General features: G+C 39.3%; 2 protein-coding genes across 15 annotated transcripts in view; one reads left to right on the top strand and one right to left on the bottom strand.

Annotated features, from left to right (window-relative positions):
• The window catches only part of P2RY14 (purinergic receptor P2Y14), a 34,503-nt gene extending 12,660 nt beyond the window's left edge, over positions 1–21,843 (bottom strand). The window contains exons 1-3 of one of the 3 annotated variants that reach the window (XM_073359687.2): positions 21,665–21,843; positions 12,789–12,895; positions 7,055–10,093 (exon numbers count right to left, since the gene is read on the bottom strand). In XM_073359687.2, coding sequence (XP_073215788.1) covers positions 9,077–10,069 — 993 coding nt within the window. In that variant the 5' untranslated portion in view covers positions 10,070–10,093; positions 12,789–12,895; positions 21,665–21,843 and the 3' untranslated portion in view covers positions 7,055–9,076. Of the gene's footprint in view, positions 1–7,054; positions 10,094–12,788; positions 12,896–20,485; positions 20,563–21,664 lie in introns of those variants that run through there. The other 2 variants (XM_078854413.1, XR_013636345.1) reach the window with 2 other exon arrangements.
• The window catches only part of MED12L (mediator complex subunit 12L), a 321,530-nt gene that overhangs the window by 107,946 nt on the left and 188,971 nt on the right, over positions 1–24,613 (top strand). The window lies entirely within an intron of this gene.

Genomic DNA, 24,613 nt, shown 5'->3' with positions numbered 1-24,613 from the left:
CATTTGGGTAATTTCTATCATTTTAGAGCAGGGGAGGGCAAACTACGGCCCGTGGGCTGGATCCGGCCCATCAGGGCTTTCAATCTGGCCCGTGGGATTGCCAGCTCCATGGTGCAGCGGGGCTAAGGCAGGCTCTCTGCCTGCTCTGGCCCTACGCTGCTCCTGGAAGCAGCTGGCACCACGTCCCTGCGGCCCCTGGGGAAGGGGGAGGGAGGGGCAGAAGGCTCTGTGCGCTACCGTCACCTGCAGGCACCAACCCCCAACTGGCACCAACTGCCATTGGCTGGGAATGGGGAACCACACCAATGGGAGCTTCGGGGGTGGTTGCGCAGTGGCGAGGGCAGTGCTCAGCGGAGCCACCTGCCACACCCCACTCCCAAGAGCCACTGCCGGACATGCTGGCCACTTCTGGGTGCGGGGCCAGGGCAGGCAGGGAGCCTGCCTTAGCCCTGCTGCGCGCCGCTGCCACCCCAGAGCCGCTCGAGGTAAGTGGCGCAGGGCCAGAGTCCGCACCCACAGGCTTGTCAATCTGTTGTAATAAAAATTAAGGTTAACAAACATTGATTTGATTGTGAATGAGGGATTGATGACTCTGCTCAAACCTTAATTTATTTTAAGACTGAAACTTTGGGCTTGTCTGGATGGTGATGGCAAAGCTCACTAGAGGTATGTGATTTGTGCTAACATGTGGGGCTCTAACTGCCCTGTGTAGACTCTGATGGTGCTCTCTAAAAGGTACCTAATTCACCTTAGTCCAAACAGGACTATGTTAATGTGAAGCAGGTACCGTTTAGAGACTGCCAGCAAGGTCTATATGGGGCAAGTAGATCCCAGCATGTTAGTGAACTTTATAATTCATAATCCCTGGCACGCTTTGCTGTGCTGTGTGGGGAAGCTTTGTCACATGTTCACTTGCGTTCCCCTTTCCTCCCCACTGTGCACTTTCAAGTTATGGCTGGAATTAGAATTAGAAGCGCCAAGATGCTGTAACTAAGGGCTGGTCTTGTGGCATGTGGTTTGGAAGCAGAAGCAGAGGTATAAGAAATCTTATGAGTAAGTCTTTTCTTGCAAGAGTTACAGCCCAGTTTGCAGACTTAAAAGTTTCAAGTGCTTCTAGTAGATATCTAAGCATATGGATGTCTTTCTGAACCAAATTCAAGTTTCAAATCTTCTGATATTTGTCCAGTCTCTACTAAAAATAGATGGGCTGAGCGAGCAGCAAAAATCTTCATATTTTTCTTTTTGAGAAAAACCCAGACAGTAGAACAAGCTGTTGAATTTAGCCTAGTTTCTCTGGCAGTAGTACAGAGAAACTAAAATGTACAGCAAACTCACTGCAGACAATCGTCAAGATCTCAGAAAGTCGAATGACATGCCAAATGGAAGTAGTTATCACCACCAACCAAAATACCCTTATTGCCTACAGGGTTGGGAAAATCCTTCGTAAAGAAACTACTCCGTGTGTCTGGTTTCAAGCTTAGTCACAAACTCAAAACTCAGACTATGTTTGTGAAATGTTTGGAAAGGTTCATAAAGTTTTTGAGTGATCCTGGATTCAGAATTGAGCAAATGTGGGTGGAGTTATGGCTTTCCACCTAAATCATGCAGACCTGGTAGTTCTGTATGTTTTTAACATGAAACCCCAGGTGCTCAAATTTAATTTCATTTTAAGATTTTGGAGTTCAAGTTGAACCCAGATCTCTGAGAACTTCCTCAGGTATATAAAAGGAGAGGAATCCCCCTGGATCCAAAAGGAATGAAATGTCTCTAGTTTTCCTAAATCTTTCTAGTTATTCAGAAGGGGAGGAGGCATGGCATTATCTCCAAATGAATAAAAATGCAATTTATGTCATTTTAAGATTTTTGTCTTTATTTCTGGATCAGCACCCCCTCAGTAAGCTCCCCTGTTTGTGTCAGTTATTGAATAAGTCAGTGGGGTTCATATATATTTTTACTTTTTATCATGATGGCTGACTGATCTAGCCAAAGGTATCAAGACACTTCTATTTTAAGCCCCCTTCTTGCAGGAGGCAATACGTCACGGACCCCAGCTTTCAGAGAAAAGGATAGGACTTCCGTCATAGTCAGAAGTTAAGAAGCAGCGGTGTGACTCTAAAGTGTATAAGGCAGTATGTAGCCCTTTCTCCCAGGAGGAAGAATGTTATAAACATAATATTCCCCATCTGATTAATTTAGAGTGTTGGTACTTGAATCCAGAAAGTTCACATCCACCCATCATTCAGGCCTTGATTCAAGAAAGCATCTCTATTTGGGAAAGCACTGAAGAACATGGTTAAATACTTTCCTGAATCAGGGTTTGACAATCATTTGTTAGGCCGGTTACTGACATACAAGGCTTTGCATACTTTGTGACCACACAGGGTATGTCTGCTCTGCAATTAAAATCTGTGGCTGGCCCATGCCAGCTGACTTGGGCTCAGCCTAAGGGGCTTCTTAACTGCAATGTAGACATTTGGGCTCGGGCTGGAGCCCAGGCTCTAGAGGACCTTGCGAAGTGGGAAGGTCCCAGAGCTCCACCTGCAGCCCGAGCACGAACACTACGCCACAGTTACAGCCCATTAGCCCAAGCCCATAAGCCTGAGTCAGCTGGTGCAGGCCAGCTGTGGGTTTTTAATTTCAGCATAGACATATTCACAGTCTCATGGGTTTTTCTCTTGTGGAGTTTCTAACCCTCATAAGAGTGAAAAAGATTGAGAGCTGCTGTATTCATCCTCTTACCTGGGATGTTGCTGATGGGCGTGAACACTTTGGTCATAGGGGTTCACTTTTGCCGTGTTTGTTGTCCTGAGTCCTAGAAAAATCTCTCTTGCTGTCTTTTGCTGTCACTTTTAAAAATGTGGGAGCAGGAAACACATGTATGTATATAATGCAGAACAATAGGAAGGAAGCAGGCAAAATGCTGGTGAGGTAGCTGAAAACAGTATTAGAATGGCTGTATTGGTTGACATGGCAGTGTAAATGGAGATTCATATGGCATTTTGCTAGAGAGGAGAGTTACAAGGCCATTTGCACAATCACATTACATGTGGGATGTAGGAGAGCAACATATTTAGAAGCTTGTTCAGGCCTCAGAAATACAGTAGTCCTGCCATGGAGTGAGTTACCGATGAGATGAATTTGGCCCATTGTCTTTGGATCCTTGTCTTATGTACAATGTAAAGTTGTATGTTCTGTAATGTTACAAATACAGATGTCAATTTTAGATTTCTCTCAGCTTTGAATTCTTTTGTGTGTATGTGTGGGTTGAGTTGCTGAACTCCAATATGTCTGTATAAAGTTGGAAAACACACACACAGGAGTTGGCATCTCACACACTAACACAGTCTAAGCTGAGAGAAATATGTGTAACATTGTGTTTGTAACACCCTAACCATAGTAAAAAAAAACTTTCTATATTTTAGAGAGAGAGTGAATGAGTTTGAAAATATAATTTAATGAGTTGGGGGAAATCTTTATTTTTTAATCCGGGATTTATGTTGATATTTAAATATTTACATGGTATTAGGAGGTGATCACTCTTGAAGATGTACTAAGTGTTTTTTTTTCTTTCAGCCAGTTACTGTGAGAGCTGAGTTTACTGGGTTTCTGAAGTTTATATTAATCAGGGGACTAATAAAAATGAGTCCTGGAATTTTCCTTTATCCCTTTCTCCACATCCATTTTGTGATTATAAGCTTTGTGACTAAAACTGTCCTTAAGGAGTAATTGTTGACAAGTTTTATTAGCAGCATTCAACCATGGAGTTCTTATGGTGGTTCTTTCATTTATGGTTTTCTTCCTGTTTGTTTGTTATGAGGAATCCAAGTAAACTCTGGCTCTGTTCGTACTGTCCCTAAGTCTCATGAGGGAGGCTCCTGCACGTCTTTTTGGGAAATAAGCAAAAAGAAGTTTTTCTGTACATTTTTAACCTCTACATATACTAGCTAGCAATTTTGGCACACTGTGTCTTGTGACTTTCATTTGACAGATTCATTGTTTACCCCATAATATATTTACAAAAACATCAAAAATTTAGATCCTGCCACAAGGGAGTTATATGAATTGTGATCAGGGTCATTTACTGTGGGGTTGAGGGGAAGGAATGGACTCTAATTTTTTGAGTTAAACATAAAGAATGGTAAATTATTATTTTGTAGTTCAGTGTAACTCCTGTCTCTTTAAGACTGTAATCTCTTTTGGGAGGGGCATAGTTCTTGTTTGGCACACTGCACTGCGTGCAGCCAAGCTGCTGTATAAAAATGGTAATGAGCAGGGCCTGTAAATGACCTAGTGCTGCACTTCATGGCAGCTAATGTCAGCTGCGTAACGTGATCGCAAGTATCTTCCCTGACAGGCTATGGTGTAGTGTTTTTATAATTTGTAATTAATTACTTTTAATTAATTCATGTTTACACAGTGCTTTAAAGATGTGCAGTGCTGTGTAAGTGATCCTTATTAGTTGATCTATTAAGAGATGTTGCTATTAAATATACTTCCATAAAAAGGATGCATGATTAAAACTTAAGGAAATCAGTCATTTTGTGGGTGAAATCCTGACCATGCTGAAGTCAGTGGAAGTTCCCCACCTGACTTCAGTGGGGCCAGGATTTCATCCTTTATGTTGGCAGAGTTTGGCATGAGCTTTCCTCCATAAATTAATTCCTATTTGCTGAGTTTAGCCCTTGCTTCTGGAAAAACTGTGGTGTTCTGTTAGTGGAGAAGGAATTTGAAGCTCCAGTCCAAAGCATTAACATAAATAACCCATTGCACGTTAATGGGATCATTGACGTTTGTCCGATGTAGCTCGTGCATTATCACTACAGGCTAGAGCAGGTGTATGAGCTGATGCATAAGTTAGTGTGAGATTTATGTACTCTACATTTCTGAGTTTTATGTGACAGATATATGTGCTCATATCTGGTTATCTCCTCAAGAGTTTGAGTGGCTGAACAAGTGAATCTTAAGAAAAAGATAGTTTTGAATTCCATTTAGAAATTTATGTTTAAAACCTTATGAGCAACTTCATTTTCACATTTATGCTTTAAATCTCCCTTGGCTTCTCATGCTGCATGTTACCTCTACCCAGGAGGAGAACAGAAATGGTTACCTCTGCAGTAGGCACAAAATACATTTCAGTCCCTTACTTCTCAAAAGGAACACAACCATGTTATTATAGTGGAGCCCAGGGTGTCATGAGGAAGACAATTCTTCTATTGCTTATGTAGCTGCCTAAAGCATGGGTTCTCAAACTGGGGGTTGTGAGGCTATTATGTGGGAGTTGCAAGGTCTCAGCCTCCACCTCCAAGCCCCTGCTTTGCCGCCAGCATTTAGAATAGCGTTAAATATAAAAAAACGTATAAGGGGGGGTCGCATTGAGAGGCTTGCTGTGTGAAAGGGGTCACCAATACAAAAGTTTGAGAACCACTAGCCTAAAGTGAACAGGCACATTTCTGTTTGGTTCTGAACCAGTGGAAGGAATTATAGAAAGTAAGTCCCTCCTTGGATGGTTGGTGACAGTGGCATGACTGCAAGACTTCTGGCCATCTGGGGAGGCAGTTGGGGTAGGTAGATAGTCTGCTGAAGGTATGCGACTCACTTTCTTTCAGAGGTAGAGTTAACCACCTTAGTGTAGAATACATTTCTGACCTCACCTGCAAGCCCTGTCCTTTCCAGTTTATTTAGCTTATTTTCAGTCCAAGTAAAAGTGAAAAGCACTGTGAGGGGAAGGGAGCAAAACTAGGTTTAATAGGCAGGCTGGTTGAGACTTGTGCCCAGTACAGACACCAAACTATTGTTGGTTCAAAGGCTATGGACGCACTGTTCTGCATCAAAGTTATCCAGTGATGGATTGTTTTTTAATAGGGCAATATAAAAAAAAAAAAAAAAAAAGCACAGCGAGCAGTATGTTTTCCATTGTAACCCCCTAACATATATCTAGTCGTTCAAAGTGATAACGTGTCAACCTGTTTGGGTGGGGAGGAAGGATTTTTCCAGAATATAGATATGTTTGCATAAATTACTTTCTAGTCATGAAGATGAGATTTTACAAAGGCAGGTGACAGATGCTGTTTTCATGTCACTATACCAGTACTCTTTCACTGGCCCTTTTGTTTAGATAATGCAGCATATACAAAGGGGCACTTATGCAAGGTAGTAGGTGCTCTTGCCATAAATTACAATAAGAAAATTAAAATCTCTCACAAACCAGTAGATTCCCCTCCTTGACACATCTGGATTTCTACTGCCAGGAGGAATTAGCCTACCAATGGAACCAGTGCAGTTTCTCTATATACACTGTTCTGAAACCAGACTGACGTGTCAAAGAGACCTGAGGCAACATGAGAAATATTGTTTCTGATCTTAAAAGAAAGTTCAGACTAGATATGGACTCACTAGATATGTGACATTCAGATGAAAATCTAAACCTCTGTAAAATGTGGGGATGTGAGGGTCTGGGATTTCGGTGTGCCAATTCAAACAGTAATATCAATGGGACTCTAGATGGTTTTCCAGAAATGTGGTGTTTACTTCCTAGTCCCTTAGGGCAAATCTGGCATAGGTCAAGAGTGACAAAAAGCCATCACTGTGGGTTGGTGCTCTCAAATCAGTTCATGGTAGACATGGCCTCAACAAACAGATTAGGGATTCAGTGAATGCATTTATGTACTGATTATCAATACAGCCCATAGCCTTGTCACCAGGATGCCTTATTTTTAGTTAAAAATGCATATTAGTTATGAACTACCTTTTCATCCTGAGAGACTGTCCTTTCAGAACAGTGGTAAGGCAAATTGGCAGGATCCCTGTTGGAAAAATTCGTGTTGTTTCCAGCCATAGAGAGTAAAACGGAGAGCTTCCATTTGCAGAGGAGTCATCTGGAATCTTTTATAAACATTACGTTCACTGGCCCACTCCCCATGTAAAATTATAAAATCCAAACAAACCTAGCTGCATTGAAAAAGAGAGGTTTTATTTTTTTAGTATAAACACAATAAAACATGCGAAATGCACAATAAAACATATGTACACACAAAAATAAATGAAATATGGGTAGTTTTCAGTTCTTTGTACAAAGAAAAACAATGAAACAAAGCAAAATACCAAATCATTCTTTCCAAGTACACAAATGTCCTGTTTTAAAGAGAAACTAATAGCTCTGAGTTTTAGGTTCAAACAGCTAGTTTCAGTAGACTCTCCTTGCCTCCTAAAAATTCACTGTTTGTGAAGAAGTCACAGCCTCTTTGCTTTGCAGGTTTTTTGGTGCAGACTAAACTGCATGCTAGACAGTGTTGGTTCATCCCATAGATATAGTAATGACTCAGTCTCTGCTGATCTGAATGGGTGTTTAGTTTTTCATCTACTAAATCATCTGTGCGGGTCACCATTTTCCCTTAAATTTCATTTCCGTCTTTCTGTACATAAGCAGCAGTTGCTGTGTATACCTGGTATTAGAGCAAATTGACAGTCTCTTCTAAGGACTTAATCCACTCTCTGATATGCTGGCATGTATTTCCATTTGTCTTGTAAAATGTACAGCTATGCATAGTATGAGTAAGCCAATGATTTGACAAGCTACTGTATATAATAATGTGCATGGGCATGTTACCAAAAAGGACTGTGCTCTGAGAGAATAGAGCTGTTTGAAACTAGTCGTTGGAGAGTATGCAAATGATACACTAGGCATTATTTCAGCCTGGAGAAACAGGGATAAGATTGGGACCTCTCAAATTTTCCCAGTACTTAGTGGTCCAAAATGCAAGAATATTGGCCTCACATCTAACTCCAAAGCAGAATAGCATATTAAACATGGGACTAAACTGTTTCAGCAGAATTTCAGTAATGATTTGTGTGTTAATCAGTAGACTGGGAGACTTATAAAAAGGCCCATTAAAATATACTTTCTTCATTATGAAGTCCTGTAGAATTTAGTAGAAAAATACTTTTCTACAGGTTTGTAGAACCATCCTCTGTTGCTTAAAATAATATAGCATATCTGTGCTGTAGAATTCAGTAGGGTGGTTTCTAAAAACAGACAGGATATAATTTTCTGTTACTGTCTGTAGGTTGTGAGAATCACTCTTACAGATTCCTATAGTTTTGTTGCTCTTAAATAAGATAAAGGTTTCAAATAGATTTTCATGAACTATAAAATTACCTCCCGTCGCCAAATCATTCTAGGATTCCCCAAGCTCTATGCAGAGCCTTGAGGATCTGAGCTATGTTACACCTTTATTCTTTCCTATCATCCTTCAACTGTCCTTACAGTTGGTTGTGTGGAACTGTCTCCAGAATCAGTCATCTCAGCTCTTCATTTTGCTGGAGATTAATATAGGGCTTTCTCTCTTCCCTTCAGGGGCTGAGTACTCTGACTTGGTCTCTACCAGCCACTCCAAAACAGTCTGCTGCTGAGGTAGAAGATCTCCTCCATCCCTGAGCTGGGCAAATAACGGATTTTTTTTAAATTCAACATCAGTTGCAAAAAATAGGGGAAAAAAATTAGTTTGGGTTGAAATTCTTGAATCAAAAAGTCTGTTCCATAGTGAGAATTTGAACCTGGATCTACCACATTCAAGATGAGTGCCCTAGCCACTGGGCTAAAGGTTACGAGTGGGTGATAGCGTCACCAGCAGCAGGAGCGTCACTACCTCCTCATCTTTCTCCTCCTCCTTCCTCTGGCCGTTTTGTGAATGCCCGAAACTATTTATGTCAAATTCACGACTAGTTGGAAGCCAACTGAAACTGCATTTTTTTGTTGAATAAGCGATTTGTCCAAAATTTTTTGCGCAGCTTTGCTATTCAGTCGCTTGTTGCTAGCTTTCACTTCTTATGTGCTCCAGGTTGGCTTATGGAAGTTATAGTTTGACGTAATCTGGAAGTAGTGCACAGTACAGTGTGTGGTAATGCTTTTAAATATGGAAAACGAACAGCTGAAATGCTTTTTAAATTGACACCTTGTGTTTATTGTTGCACATGCTCTTCGTTTGTCCAATTCCTTTGTCAACTGCTTTGCAATCTGGAATAATTTTCCATACTGCATCTTATAAGGGATATGTGAATTTATGAAATAATTACGCTTTCATGTAGTGTTTGACCTTCTGGATCTAGAGTTTTCTATTTCACCCGAAGTTGTCAACTTGAGATGCAGTTGTTGGTATAACTTTTCTCTAAAGGGCTTGCAGAGAAATAAATAAATAATGGGGTCAAGGCACACATTTGCAGCGGACAGTAACAGAGTAAATTCTTTTGCATAGAACAGATTTTTGCTTGACTGACAGGAGAACTGAGACCCAGTTTGACTTAATGTGTATGGAAGTCTGCAAAGATGATATGGCACAAAACAAATGATAAATACAAACATGATGCTGAATATATTGCGATTGATTTTTTCCCTAGTTACTGTTGAATTTCTCCTGAACTTTCTGTAGGAACTATATATTTTTCTTGATATTGCACTGTAAAAAATGATTAACAGAAGAAACACAGTCCAGAAAATTCCTAGGCAAATATAGCTTGAAGCCTTATGCCATTGTAGTCCAAGCTCACTTTTAAGATTTACACACTTTTTGGAATTCTTCTCTGTAGCACTTTGGTTAGTTAAAATAATATTTGGCAGTGATAAAAACATGAGCAATGCCCATATGACTACAGAGACAATCTTGCTGTAATTAACTGTGTGAACAAAGGAGGTAAGCATAGGCTTTACAATTTTGTAGTATCTGTCAAACCCTATGAGGCCAAAAAATGTTATTCCAACATACATATTTAGGTAAAAAATAACAGCAGAATATCGGCAGACAATAACGTTGAGCTGCCAAGGCCCAATTTCCGCATCACTAAGAATTTTGAAGGGGAAAGTCAGGCTCATAAGAAGGTCAGCAGCAACAATGTTCTTGAGATAAACGACAAAGCTTTTCTTGCTAGGAACATGTAGGAAAATCCATGCTGCTACACCGTTTAGCAGGATTCCTCCTATGAAAATGAATCCATAAGCCAGTGGAATGACATGAGTAGTTACTGTTGAGTTGTAAGTACAGTTGTTTCCTGAAGTGTTTACGCTTGAGTTGGACATCTTAGAATATTTTAGTCTGTGTTCCTGAAAGCAGAGGGAAAACAGTTTTACCAGCAAGATAAATTGGATGTTTTCATGTTGAAGTTGTTTCCATTATTATAAAATTAACATTGATGTCCTTTGCTGTATCATCAGGATGCTTTTCAGGAACTGAAGTAAATATCATTTCCAATAAATGTGCTTAGTATAAATGTCTAATCACTGGTGTTGGTTCACTCTTTTAGCTCTATGAGGGAATAGTATTGTTTTAAATAAGAAAACAATAGATTCTCTAAGTCCTTGATGCCTTTCTGTGAGACAGGCTTATTGCAAAAAAAGTGGGGAAAATTGTGGGATGGTCTAGTTAAAATACCAGGGTGATCATTCACTTAGTGATCTAAATTTTGGGTGTCTACTGGAAGAAAAGCCTACCTACAACATTACTTATGTTAGAAGAAAAGGTGGAACAGAAGGTTTTTGGTTTTTTTTTTTTGAATTTTCAGCACCACTGATTTCCCAGCACCTCAAGTGCATGTTGCATTTTTCACTTTAACAAAATTATTATATTTTTAAAACACTGAAATATTTCACTTTTTTCCCCTTCAGTGTACTACAAAGTTGCACCCTCTAAGCATGGATGGTTCCAGACACAGCAGAATCTATGAAGTTCTGTTCTGCAGGAGTAATATGTAAGGCATGATTTCAGGTGTTTAGAGTAGGTCCCCGTTTTTTGTTATGTAGTGGAGACAAGATTGATGCTAGTGGGGGCAAGATTGGTGAATATATTCCTGCCCAGATCCATTGCTCACGAGGGCCGTAGGGGCTGCTCCAGTCCTGAGGCTGGAGTAGCAGCTGGACAGTCACTCAGTTGATACTATATTACTTGGGGAGTAGGCTTTCTTCCTGTCATGGCCCCATGGAGATACCAACTCCAGTTCCTTGGGCTAGGTACTGGGAACAGGATTTGGAGCATAGTATATGTGGTTTAATGAGTGCAGATATATGCAGTTACAAAGGTCTGGAGTTCTGAATTCTAAGGCTGGTATACTATAGATATCCTGTATGTTATTAGAATGTGTGAGGGAGAGAAATGTTGCTTCAGCAAATTTTAAATTCTGTATATTGCACTTGTAAACAAGAGGCATAATGCCAGCATTCCTTACGTTCTGTTGAAGGAAAGCCTTAAGTGCAACTAGCACAGCTTGCTCTATCTTAGTTGTTAGTGGCTTGATTATAAAGATGCGTTTGTACACTAGCATAAGGTGTAAGCTAGAAGTGTCTTCTAAGGCTCCCCAAATTAAAACATAAATCATTTCTTCATGGGCTCCAGGAAATCACATCTGCTGCCTGCTCTCCTTTGACAGAAGGTTTATGTGGGTCTATTGTCCTTGTTGGGAACTGAGTAACCAATACTGTATATTGCTGCTGTATTTGGCAAACTAAAACTTTAAGAACAACTGAGAAAACAAAGCTCTTTGGTGTCCCTTTGAAAGTAAAGCTTTTGCTTGTTGCCATAAGTTTGTTTTGCAATGGTCACAAGTGAACCGAAAGTTAAGAATAGCAGATCCATGGGATTCCTGTGCGTGGGAGGCTGGAACTCAGACACAAGCTCATGGTCATTTTAAATACACAACATGGGAAATTTTCTTAGAAATAGGACTGCACAGTTGGGTCACCTTTTGCATACTGTATTTGAAACATCCGGTTTACAGAGAGATTGTCAGGTTTTAAGTCAGTCACCTTTAACTTGGAATAGGATGGCATATGGTATATCACAGGTCCCAGATTCTCCCAGTAATAGGTTCAGAGGCCCACAGTTAAATCTTTTCCTAGTAGACACACATCCAACTGTAAACAACTTTAAACTCTAGCTGTCAATTTTAGTTGGGAAAAGAGGGGTGTGTGTGTGAGAGAGAGAGAGAGAGAGAGAGAGAGAAAGGTGTAGGGCTGTTAGACTATAGTCACAATGTTAATAGATGGGGAGGATCATTAAAGGGTCATAAGGTTAATTCACCTAGAGCTTGGGAAGGAATTATCAAATATAGGAAGATTAAAAAAAAATTGCTACAATTTCCCCAACTGAAATGGCTAAAGCTAGATACCTAAATCCCCATTTAAGCACCTAAACATTGCCTTATTTGTAGGCTCATTTTAAATTGATGGGAGTTGCATATGCTCATTATCTCTGAAAATCAGACCACTTTTATTTAGGTATTAAGGCATCTGTGTTTGAAAACTGTAGTCCTTGGGTACTGTCCTCTTCCCTAAACCCTTGTTTGTACTGTATTTTTTCTGTTTAAACTGTAAACTCTTCTAAGCAGGGAGCTGTCATGTTTGTCAAGTGCCTTGGAAATATTTGGGTGCTACATAGAAAATGAGCTATATGCGCAAGAATTTTGCTAATGGCTAGTGGTTCTGTATCTATAAAGAGTTTGGGCAAGTTCAGGTGATGGTCCTTGCGCAGATGCCGCACACTCTGGAGGGTTGTCTCGATGGTGTTGGCACAAAGAGGTGGGTATAGAAGAGCTTTGTATTTTGTCTCTCGCTTAAGTCCAAGACAGAGGATTCCTTAGAGAAAGATTACACTTTCAATTTCTGCTTAGTTCAGTTTCCTTTTAACAGTTATATAGTTCATAAATATATTATCTAGCCTATACAAGCTGGCTATATCTAGTGAGTGATTGAAATCACACACAGGACAGAATCTGTAAGTCAGCTGAAACCAGTGGCATATCCTTACCTGTTTTCTTCTGATTTGATAAGTTGCAGTGGTTATTTACTGAGGTGTCAGTGTTCTAAGGGAGTTTTGCATCCCAAGGGACTGGGACTTTTCCTTTCTTGGGTAATCTGTACATAAAATGAAAAACATACAGTTTAGTTGTGTGTCAATGGTTACATATCTCCTTAAAGGGTATTTAGGGGGAGCTGACAGTAACCCCTGTATTTAATTTGCCTAATATTTAACATTATAAAAGATTGTGGAGATCTTTTATTGAGAAGCTCTAACACTTCCATTGTTTGTAGCAGGCCTTTAAAATTTGGCAGAGACAAAGGCCCAGGGCTAGAGACTTCTGTTTTGCACATCGTGTGAAATTCCATTCAGGTTTAACTGAATTATAAGTTGATAAACAGTCATTTCCCTGCTTTGGCTTACGTTCCTCAGGAAAATTTTGGTAGTGCTTCAGAATAACTAACTATGAACATTCTAAGAGCCAGGCCCGTGCTACATTGGAAAGCCAGGGAGTTATTGGAGCAGCTGTTGTGAGGGGGTGTTGTGTATATAGCCCCAGAGTCCCATATCCTTCTGTGTGGACACAACATGAGGTAAGAGCTCACTACATTTTCGGGGAGGGGAGGGACGAGCTGGGCTGGAGTCCTGTAAGTTTCCTGGCCCCAGCATATAGCACTAGCAGCTCATCCCTCTCCTTCTTTAAAAAAACAAACAAACAAAAAACTCTTCAGCTAATGTCAGATTTTAAAAGCTCTATCACAAATGTAGAACACTTAACACTAAAACTGCTATATTAATTATCCTTTTTTAATAGTGCATTAGAAAATCCACTTAGTTGGTAGCCTGTTTTTATCCTCATGTGAGAGCTATAATGCCTAAACAGACTTTATCCTTTTTTGCTCATTGGTACTGGAAACTGTTGTCCTTGACCAGAAGTTCTTAAAACAGCCTGTGTAGTTCTTGTTGCCAAGGCTGTGTCTTGCTTTTCACTAATCACTGTGATCATATATTGAACATTTGGTTTGGGTATCCTCTGAAGATGATGCTAGAATTCTGTACTGTACATCTTTATTGTTTATAAATGTGGATCTGCATTCACAGCTGTCTGGACGGTGCTTCAAATATATCATTTTTAGGCTGGCTAACGTGTGTAGCAAGTTTCTGTGACTTGATGCATGCCACCACCACTCTTCAAAAATAAAATTAAAAAGCAATATCTTATGTAGTGATCCAATATAAAAGGTCCTAATGTAATGGCCTCAGCACCATAGCTGCTCCACTAAATAACTCCTCATTTTCTCTCAAGTAATTCATCATTTTCTACCCTCCTATGTTCTGACAAAAAATAGATATGCCCCTGTGCAGCTGCTGCTGCCCCCCTCCTCTCTATGGGGAAGTTTGTGGCAACTGAACCTCTGGAACCACAAAGCCATTGGCCATGTCCTCCCAGTTTCCGTTGCATACACTACTGCTCTGTGGTGGCTCATGTGAAGGTGGCACAGAGCCCAGCCCCACCACATGCAGGGGATGTGCAGTCCTTCAATAGCTGTCCCTCACACCACCACAACAGGAATATCTTAGTTCCAGTATTGATTGGGGTTTTAATTTTTATCTTATATTTAGGTAGAAACAGCCCGTACTAAGCTTAGAATTGACACCTATATGTGTGGTTTTTTTCTTATCCAAGATAGTGGTTCATTGGGAAACTTATGCTGTCTGCCATTTGATTTTGTGTGTGGTTGAGGGATCTGTCTTTGCCAGTTATGTTGGAGGTGAGGGTGATATAAAGCCAACTGAAGGTAGGAAAATAGTGTCTTTCCTTGCTAGTAAATTTGTTGTGTGAGAAAGATTATAATACACACATTGGTTAGCAAATTTAATTAACCAGTTACCTTTACTAGCTTTTTCTTGGTTCTTTGGATTTGTGTTCCTTACATAAAGTACAGACTATACAACTATTATGAATTTGAGTTTTATTAACCAAAATAGCTTTGAAAACAAATGAGAAATTATGAAAAACAAAATAAAGATGATCAGATGATAGCATTCACAACGCTGAAAATTGAGCTCAACATGGGATGTTACAATTTTCAAGAGATAAATAAATGAGTTCAATTAATTCAAGGTCTCATTACAGTCTTGTTACAAAGACAAACTTTTATCCTTGTTCTACATTAGTCTGGGTGGTGGTTTTGGTATCAACATGGAACTATGGATCTTTAAACATAGATCCAAGTAGGATCAGTTCATATGTGAAACTGTGCAACTGCCACACAGATAATCAGGCCTTATGATCATTTAGGCTTTAAAAGATTTAACTTCATATTGACTTCTCAACGTACCATTTAAATGTATCAGTTTATTTAGTACAAAACAAACAGTTTGTTAGATATACGTCTGTTAGATTAATATGATAAATATTTATTTCTATTTAAAATAGACAGCATCTCCTGAACTGTATAATACTTTGTGGTCAGGTTGCCTAGGCAATGAGACATTCTCAAACTGAAAGCGTCTATTAAGAGAATGCTTTTAGATGGGTTTAATTTTCTGATATAATTTCTTAAACCTTAATTAATACACTTTTAAATTTATCTAATAAGATTATACCTTGATACTGTATGACATAATCTAGCATGATCTACTCTGTCTCTGTTACACATAAGTGGAAAGCGTATAAAATGGAACAAAATGGTAAAAGAGGAAATTACTTCACCCCTTATCAAGAGTTTGTGGTTATCTGACTGGTTTGCTGTTGTAGATACTCAACCTGTGTGAAACACAGAAACTCCATCTGCCATCTGACATGCTCTTAATGTTTAGGGCTAAAATATGCCAAGATTCTGGCCTTTGTCTGAATCTATGCTATTGTTAATAAGCACCATATTTCATATATTACAGCTATCATGCAATTTCTGTCCTGGCATTTGCTCATATACATATTAAAATGGTGTGTTCTAATTTCTCATGTAAAGATTACATGCTTGTTTTAAATGCATATTCCACATAACATGATGTAGTTTGTATATCATGCACATACATTAGTTGGTTGTACAAAGAAAGCAAAATTGACAAGCTGAGTTCACAAAAGTTTGATTCGGTCAAGCATATAAATACCCACTTCTTTTTGGGCTGCCAGTTCATTTTATAGTCTTGCCAAAAATGTGAAAGGAAAGTTTTATGCAGCTACATGATTAAAATGTTTGTATTCCTTCTATATTTAAACGCCTTATCCCCACCAAATAGGGATACCAAAACCATTGAGACACATACAACTTGTCTGTCAAATTCAGAAGTCTAAACATATAGTTCATAACCTCCTTTTTACTGAGTACCAAACAAGATTTGTGCAAACAGTCAGGCAAGTAACATAACCTTTGACTTCTATATGTGAGATGAAAAACTAAATTTTTTTTTCTGCACTCTTCCCTGATTTTTAAGCATTCCTTTTCTCATCCTGCTGCAAATGGCTGCTCTATAGCTACAGAAGACGTTAGCAGGCTATTTTTGGAAACTAGTGCAGCTGCTTGATCAGTGAATAGGCTATACGATTCATGGGTGAAGGAATTGTTGGCAATAGTTGGTGGTGGTGGAATCCTCTCTGCATGGGAAAACATGTCTACCCAGGGTGGCAAGACCATGCCGAATGTTAAATTTGAGTGCTTTGATGTCATGAGAACTTAGATACAAAGGAAGTAGAGTTTTTTTTTAAAAAAGCCATAAACATTATACAGCAGTTACAAATTATGCTGGAATCCATATTTTGAGGTATAGCTAATTTTAAAATCCATTTTGTATCATAGTATGGAACATAGGAGGTGCCCTGGAGTATGTGCAGACCTCAGCCGACCTTGGGTGCTTGAGTGCCTGGGGATAGAGCTCAGATCATCCTGTCCTGAAAATCCAGGCCCTGACCGCTTCAGCTAAATGAGACTACCCTTTAGTCGCCTGCCAGTCTAAGGCCTTTAGCAGCTGAGTAGTTCTGATTCCCTTTAGCAGAGAGCCATGGTACGCATACACACTAGCCAGTTCTTTATGGACCTGCCTACAGGAGAAAAACGAACTATTCTGAATATTTAGCAGTGTGTTCTCCCTGACCTGCCTCATTTGGTATTGAAAATGGTTTAAGGCCAGAAAGGACCACCAGATCATTTGGTCTGACCTCCTGTATATTACAGGCCACCAACAGCACCCCACATCCGCACACTGAACTCAGCAAGTGAAATTAGACCAAAGTGTTACAGACCATAGGAGATTAAACTATTATGTGCCACAGGCAGAAAATAGGAAGGACTGAGGTTCACCAGTGCCAGAAGCCCCTGGAATGGCAGGGAATTGATGAAGTGGAATATACCCAGATGTTCTCTGGCAAGTGACCCCATGCCCCACACCTGTAGAAGAAGGTGAACCCTCCCCCACCCATATCACTGTCAATCTGATCTATGGCTATCAGTTAGACCCTGCGTATGTGAGCAAAGACCAGGCTGCCAAGTACCTGTGTGAGAGAAAATTCTCTGTACCACCTCAGAGCACTGGCGTACCCTGACCAGTGTCTCATCTCCAGTTGTGGCCATCTCTGAAGCTTCAGACAAAGGAGACTCTCTCTCCTTCCCCCCTACCCCCAAAGAATACATTTCAGTGGAAGAGTTCTTCCTGACCCCTACAAGCAACCAGCTGAAGTGTTGAAGCATGAGATTTTAGGAACAAAATACATGAGACAAAATAGATCCAACATAGTTACAGAAAAAGCATGGTTTACCTTGACTGACTGACTTGAGTTAAAAGCACAACTGCATTGTCTACAGTAGGATTTTAATGTGCGTTAATATGTTAGCTATCATGTTTAGAACTGCACCTTTTCCCCTAGTGTGGACATGGCCTTTGAGAGTAAAGGATCAGAGAGGACCTATTGATGAAAAACATTCAGTAATATGTTTCAGAGTAACAGCCGTGTTAGTCTGTATTCGCAAAAAGAAAAGGAGTACTTGTGGCACCTTAGAGACTAACCAATTTATTTGAGCATGAGCTTTCGTGAGCTACAGCTCACTTCATCGGATGCATACCATGGAAACTGCAGCAGACTTTATATATACACAGAGAATATGAAACAATACCTCCTCCCACCCCACTGTCCTGCTGGTAATAGCTTATCTAAAGTGATCATCAGGTTGGGCCATTTCCAGCACAAATCCAGGTTTTCTCACCCTCCACCCCCCAACACAAATTCACTCTCCTGCTGGTGATAGCCCATCCAAAGTGACAACTCTTTACACAATGTGCATGATAATCAAATTGGGCCATTTCCTGCACAAATCCAGGTTTTCTCACATCCCCCCCACCCCCATACACACACAAACTCTCTCTCCTGCTGGTAATAGCTCATCCAAACTGACCACTCTCCAAGTTTAAATCCAAGTTAAACCAGAACATCTGGGGGGGGGTAGGAAAAAACAAGAGGAAATAGGCTACCTTGCATAATGACTTAGCCACTCCCAGTCTCTATTTAAGCCTAAATTAATAGTATCCAATTTGCAAATGAATTCCAATTCAGCAGTTTCTCGCTGGAGTCTGGATTTGAAGTTTTTTTGTTTTAAGATAGCGACCTTCATGTCTGTGATTGCGTGACCAGAGAGATTGAAGTGTTCTCCGACTGGTTTATGAATGTTATAATTCTTGACATCTGATTTGTGTCCATTTATTCTTTTACGTAGAGACTGTCCAGTTTGACCAATGTACATGGCAGAGGGGCATTGCTGGCACATGATGGCATATATTACATTGGTTAAATTTATTAATATATTAATATATTAAATTTAATTAGATTGCTTGCGTGATTTTCAGAGGTGCTGAGCACCTGCAGCTCCCATGGATTTCAACTGGAGTTGTGTGTTCAGCACTTCCAGGCTTTAAGTAATCAAGTAAAATTGTTAATACAATAGTTTGTGTTAAGTGTCCATACTTTCTTTTTAATACCTTGGCATGTGCAGGTGTTGATCATAGGTAATGGAGATTATACCTTCTGAGGGAAAAGGACTTGAGATACAGAAGGATAAGACACTGAGCTAGTCAATCTCCTTAGTTTTCCTTATTGATACTGCTACATGTTTCCTTACTCTGTTCCCTATGACTACTACTGTAAAGTAGAAGTTGATAGGATGCAGCACCATTGTAAAGTACTTTACACTGTAGATGGATCAGAGCTTGCTGCAGTCAGATAGGGCCAAATTCTGCACTAATTTAAGATCAGGGACCTTCGCTGAAATTGATGGGACTACTTAACAGTGTAAATTAGCATGGAATTTGGCCCACCATTATACATGTAATCAGCATTTGTATAAACAGCCACATTCCCAGTGTGTATATATGTCTCCCTCTCTTTGACTCTCCCTCCAGGGAAGATAGATAGATGTGACAAAAACAAAACTTGATGTCTTATTGTTTGTCTGGGTAATGCGTAGAATTACAAAGATGACTCTCTTTAAAATTTACTTGGCAATAGAAAGCATGCCTTTTACAGTAGGCATATTTAGTGTGGTTGGTTTTTATAATGGAGACTTTACAGACCACACTTATTACATTAATTTAGGTCATAACAGATACTTTATTGGCATTTGTGAGTGGTTTCTTATACTCTGAAGGGAAAAGCAGGAGGGTATAGAAATCAATTGCAGTAGATACAGTTCATTTTCTCCTTAAAGGTAGAATACCAAATTCACTGGAACCTAGCACAAAGCTCACGTAGTTGGGGATGGAGGACACCTAAAGGGTAAAGTTTTTTTCGCTCACTGCAGCACGCAGTTCATTTGTTCTTACTGTCCAAGATTCCCAATCAGTATCCATCCTTGCTTTTCCCCCTCAAAGTGTAGCATTGTCTTATTTTACTGATCTCTAGATCAGTATATATTTTTACCATTTTCTTTCTGGAGAGTTAGTTTTGTTCTTGTTTCTGAATTTTATATTAGGCTCTAAAGTAATTAAATCTAGCCCTTTAATCATAAATGCTTATTTGTGGATCTGTGCAAACTCCTGTACTTGCAGGGAGACCCACTGAAGTCAGGGGCACTTTGTTTGCATGTAGAGCTCTTTGTAGCATCTAGCCTAAATATTGGACTTATTTCCAATATATGAATTAAGCTTTAAAAAACTCCCTTATGCAGTCAGCCACAAGGTATTTCATTAATTGGAAAGTAGGAGGAGTAAGGGGAAAAGTTGACACGGGCATGTAGTGTGTACATGATGATCCTGACCCTCAACATCAGAAGATTAAAGAGAGATATTTGGCTTTTAGAAATATCAGCCATATCAAAATTTTGGTTCCTTTAAGCCATGTAAAATACTTTGTATGCATTAACATTTTTATTGTCCTTGAAAGCGAATATTTGAGTATGCAAGAGGTATTTTTTAAAAAATTACAGATGAGAAGGAATTAAAAATATTCCTTTTTATAATTTCATGTCTGTTGAATAATACATCTAAGTATTTTCATAAAACTCCTTGACTTAATATTAAAAGCATCAGACAATGGCAACCATCCTTAATTTTTAATATTTATATTCTATTGATCACAGAAAACTAAATGAAAATCTGGGGCAGGGGTGGTGGGAAGCACTGCTTAAAAGAAGAAAAGGGAAAAAACATCACAAACAAAAACCTACACTTTAGGAAATAAATCTTAAAACTACATATAAAGATGGAAAAGTCCTTACCTGTATATCTGTAGGAGGTAAGACTAGATGATCACAAAAACAGACTCCAAAGAGAAACTGCTGAACTTGAATTAATTTGCAAACTAGATACCATTAACTTGGGTTTGACTAGAGACTGGGAGTGGCTGGGTCATTACACATATTGAATCTATTTCCTTAAGTTAAGTATCCTCCCACCTTCTTGTCAACTGTCTAAATGGGCCATCTTGATTATCACTACAAAAGTTTTTTTCTCCTGCTGATAATAGCTCATCTTAACTAATTAGCCTCTTACAGTTTGTATGGCAACTTCCAACTTATCTGTATGTATATCGATTTCTTCTTACTATATGTTCCATTCTATGCATCCGATGAAGTGGGCAGTAGCCCATGAAAGCTTATGCTCTAATAAATTTGTTAGTCTCTAAGGTGCCACAAAACGAAAAGGTGCTACAAGTACTCCTGTTCTTTTTGCAGATACAGACTAACACGGTTGCTATTCTGAAACAATGGTCTGAGTCCTTACCTGAATAGATGTATGCTATTCTAGAGTGCCATTATGAGTACCATTGTTAATAGAAGGGGAGATGATAGCCTGGTTTTTTTTGTTTGCTCTTTGTACTATAGTTGCAATCCTATGACTATTGATATTATAATAGCTTTGCATACTACGTGAATGTTTCCTGTTCACAATTTTTGGAGTAGCAGCCCTGTTAGTCTGTATCTGCAAAAAGAAAAGGAGGACTTGTGGTACCTTAGAGACTAACAAATTTATTTGAGCATAAGCTTTCGTGAGCTACAGCTCACTTCATCGGATGCCACTGAATGCATCCAATGAAGTGAGCTGTAGCTCACGAAAGCTTATGCTCAAATAAATTTGTTAGTCTCTGAGTTGCCACAGGTCCTCCTTTTCTTTTTGTACACACTTTATCATTTTAAAGCATTTTCTTAAACACATCTAACTAATACTTATAAATGTTTGTATATTAACAAATGTAGGATTGTACAAAATATATTTTTTAAAAGATGTGAAATTAAAATGATCTTTTAATAGGACAAGCAATTAAATATAAAATTTTACATATGATTCTTGTTGCTAATTTAAGGCTAAACAAATATATTTCAGGAGAAAGCATATACAAATGTATTGGAATATATTACAGCAAAAAGTTTTAAATTATAGCGTTTTCTTTCACTCACCAATTATTGTGTAACCTTCTCTGTGGTATCCATTAATGTTGTTCCTTAGCAATCAGATATACTCTCAGTTCTTGACTGAAATATGCTTCACTCTGTTTTCTGCATAATCTTCTTAAGTAGTGGTAGTGCTTGGAACTGCTGCTTTAGTTCCCAAACTGAGGTATTTAAAGGCTGGATCACGCTGTCTTAATGCTTGACCAAATGTGGTTTTTAAATGTCAAGTACTGCAGATGCCAGTACTATTTTATTATACTTAGATGTACTTCCAGGAGGATCAGCATTGAATTGTATTCAGAAGTTACAAATTTGCAAAGTTTGGCAAAACACTAAACGAAGTAGAGTTTTTTTTTTTTTAAAATTGTTCTCATGCCTAGCTGTGACCTTCTCTAAGAAGTTACTAAATAGCTTCCGTATTTATTAGTGGAAGTGCTCTAAACTGGAGGTCATGGGTTGCACTGCAGTTGCTTGGAGTGTGTTGCGAAAATCACAAATATTTACTTTGGGGGAAAAGCATGATACATCTTTGGGGTTTTTTTTTTTTTTTTTACATCTTATGATTAATCTTCTTGCCTGCCTCCCTCTCCACATGCTTTACTGGTAGGCTCCCAGATCAACCACAAAACCTGTAAAATTAATGATGATACAAAAGCATGCATTCCTTACATTTGATTTTCACTTTTTAGTTATTTTCCTGGAAAGCTCAAAAAACATTGTCTTTTTTTCCCCTTCGTCCTCAAAACTTACTCTTGTATTTTTTCCTCCCAGGTTCACATTAAATATGTATTACATTCATTTTAAAAAAATAAAAACAATGTTGTTGCAAAGTCATGCAATAACAAAAAATTAGGAAATGCCAAATGTGCAACCTTAGTTTGGTCCCCTGGTGCATATGCATTATGATAACCATTTCCCCCCCCAAAGCCTTCTGCATAATTCAGTGCACAGGATGGATAATACGTTCACTGAATGGTTAGCTGTTCAGTTGCATTTATACTTGCCATTCAGTGTGTGATCCTATGCCTTATTTATTACACAGCATCCAAACCTTGCTCTGAGTACAGAATTACTAATTTCCTCATGGGCTTTTCTATGAGTGTCCATTACTGTAACATTAGAATTTTTCACAACCATTAATTAAGTTATCTTCACAACACTCCTATGACATAGGAAATGATATTACCCTGTTTTACCAAAGAGTAACTGAGAAACAGATTAAAGCCAAAATTGTCAAGTGACTACTAATTTTGGGTGCTGAACTTGAGATGCCTAGGGACTGATTTTACTCTAACATTTCTATAGCATTTTATGTTCAGTGCACAGCTCACATAGATTTTGGTTGCAGTTGTAAGTATTCAGCGCTTTTGCAAATCTGACCCCACGTCTCAAGTTGGGCACTTACAAAATAAGTAACGTTCAGTTAGTGGCCACCTAAAAAAAATTTTGGTTTACGGGACTTCACCATCATCACATAGAAACTCTGTGGCAGAGACAGGGATAGAATCCAGTTCTCCAGGGCAGCATTCACCTTCCTTAACCATGAGACTATCCTCTTTTCCTGCAGTCCTCTTGCCTCATTCACTATACACCTTCCAACTTCTGCAGTGAGGCAGGGTCCTGTGGACAACTGTTTCCTTCACTACGCACACCTGACTGATTATCTGAGCACCGTCCTTTTTGTGCACTGAAAGAGGTAAGGGTCTTGAAGGAAAAATGGTATGTGCTCATTAATTAAAGACTATCATAATGCATATGTGCAAGGGAATAGCGTGGGTTCAAATTAAGGTTTCACAGGTAACCTTAACTCTGACATATCCTCACTTTTTGGTGCTTTGCAACCTCAATGTTCTTTTAACATAGTTTCTGTGTATATTTTCCTAGGTTTTTAAAAAAACAAACTGAAAAAAATAGAAATTCTGTCATGTGGAATCATACCAAGCCTTACATGGGTCATCAGCAGGGTTGAAGCCTTTAAATCCACAACACAGACCTCTGCCACTTGACCTGTGGAGTAACTGATAGCAGTAGCAGGTTGTTATTCTCTGTGTGGACCAGCAGTAGAGGTGGCTGAGGCAAAACTTTGACAGTGGGTTTCACAGGTATTTGCTAGACAGCAGATTAATGTTGACTCAGAAAAGTTGACTATTCCAAATTCTGGAAGGGGGGAGTATGATCTAGTGGTCACAGACCCTTCTTTCCCTTTCCACCCTACCTGCCCCCTCTGCCTGTGCTCCTAGCATGTGTCCCCTTGTATCCTGTCTCTGCACTGTTTCTCCCTTTTAACTTGTCTGTTTCTATCCCTCTAATTTTTCTGTCATTCCCCCACTCCCTGCCACTGCCTTGTTGCCCTTTTGAACCTGTCTCTGCTTCCTGCCTTCTACCTTCTCCACATGCCTCTGAGTTGCAGTCAGGCTGCTTCCTCTTCTCCTGGGTGCCAGCATTGAGAGCGCAGGAAAGACAATCTCCCTCTTCTCGGTTCCTGTGCCTAGCACCTGCACAGCTCTAGCAGCTGTGCGAAGTAATTTTAGAGGCTTATAACTTGGCCTTTTACTGTCTCTGGGAAAATCTGTCCAGATTTGTCATCACGTGACTGTCACCGTGACCCTCCTGCCACAGCTCCAAAATATGGTGGCTCTAGGGTGTCTTAATGAAACAGTTGTAAGAGGTTTTTTAACTTGTAAAACTGTGTGTTTTCCCCTCACCTCGTTCTGAGAAGGAGCTACATTGTTTTTGGTGAAACTGTGCAAAAATGTCACATCTGGCAAGGGAATGGTTGAAGATTAGTAAAATTTTATAAGCAATTGAAAACAGGCTCTTAAAATTGAAAATGTTAGGCAGTCTAGGTAAGAATTCCTTTTTCTTTTTCCTGTTGTCAGTATCCCTCCGAACTCTGTGTTGTATTTTTAGTCTTATATTCACTTTATTTTCTCTGACTCTGAATCCTTCCTGCAC

This window comes from Lepidochelys kempii, chromosome 9, assembly GCF_965140285.1.
Source record: "Lepidochelys kempii isolate rLepKem1 chromosome 9, rLepKem1.hap1, whole genome shotgun sequence".
In the NCBI taxonomy this organism is placed as follows: domain Eukaryota; kingdom Metazoa; phylum Chordata; order Testudines; family Cheloniidae; genus Lepidochelys; species Lepidochelys kempii.
The sequence above is the reverse complement of the archived record's forward strand: the minus strand, read 5'-3'. Positions and strand labels throughout refer to the sequence as shown.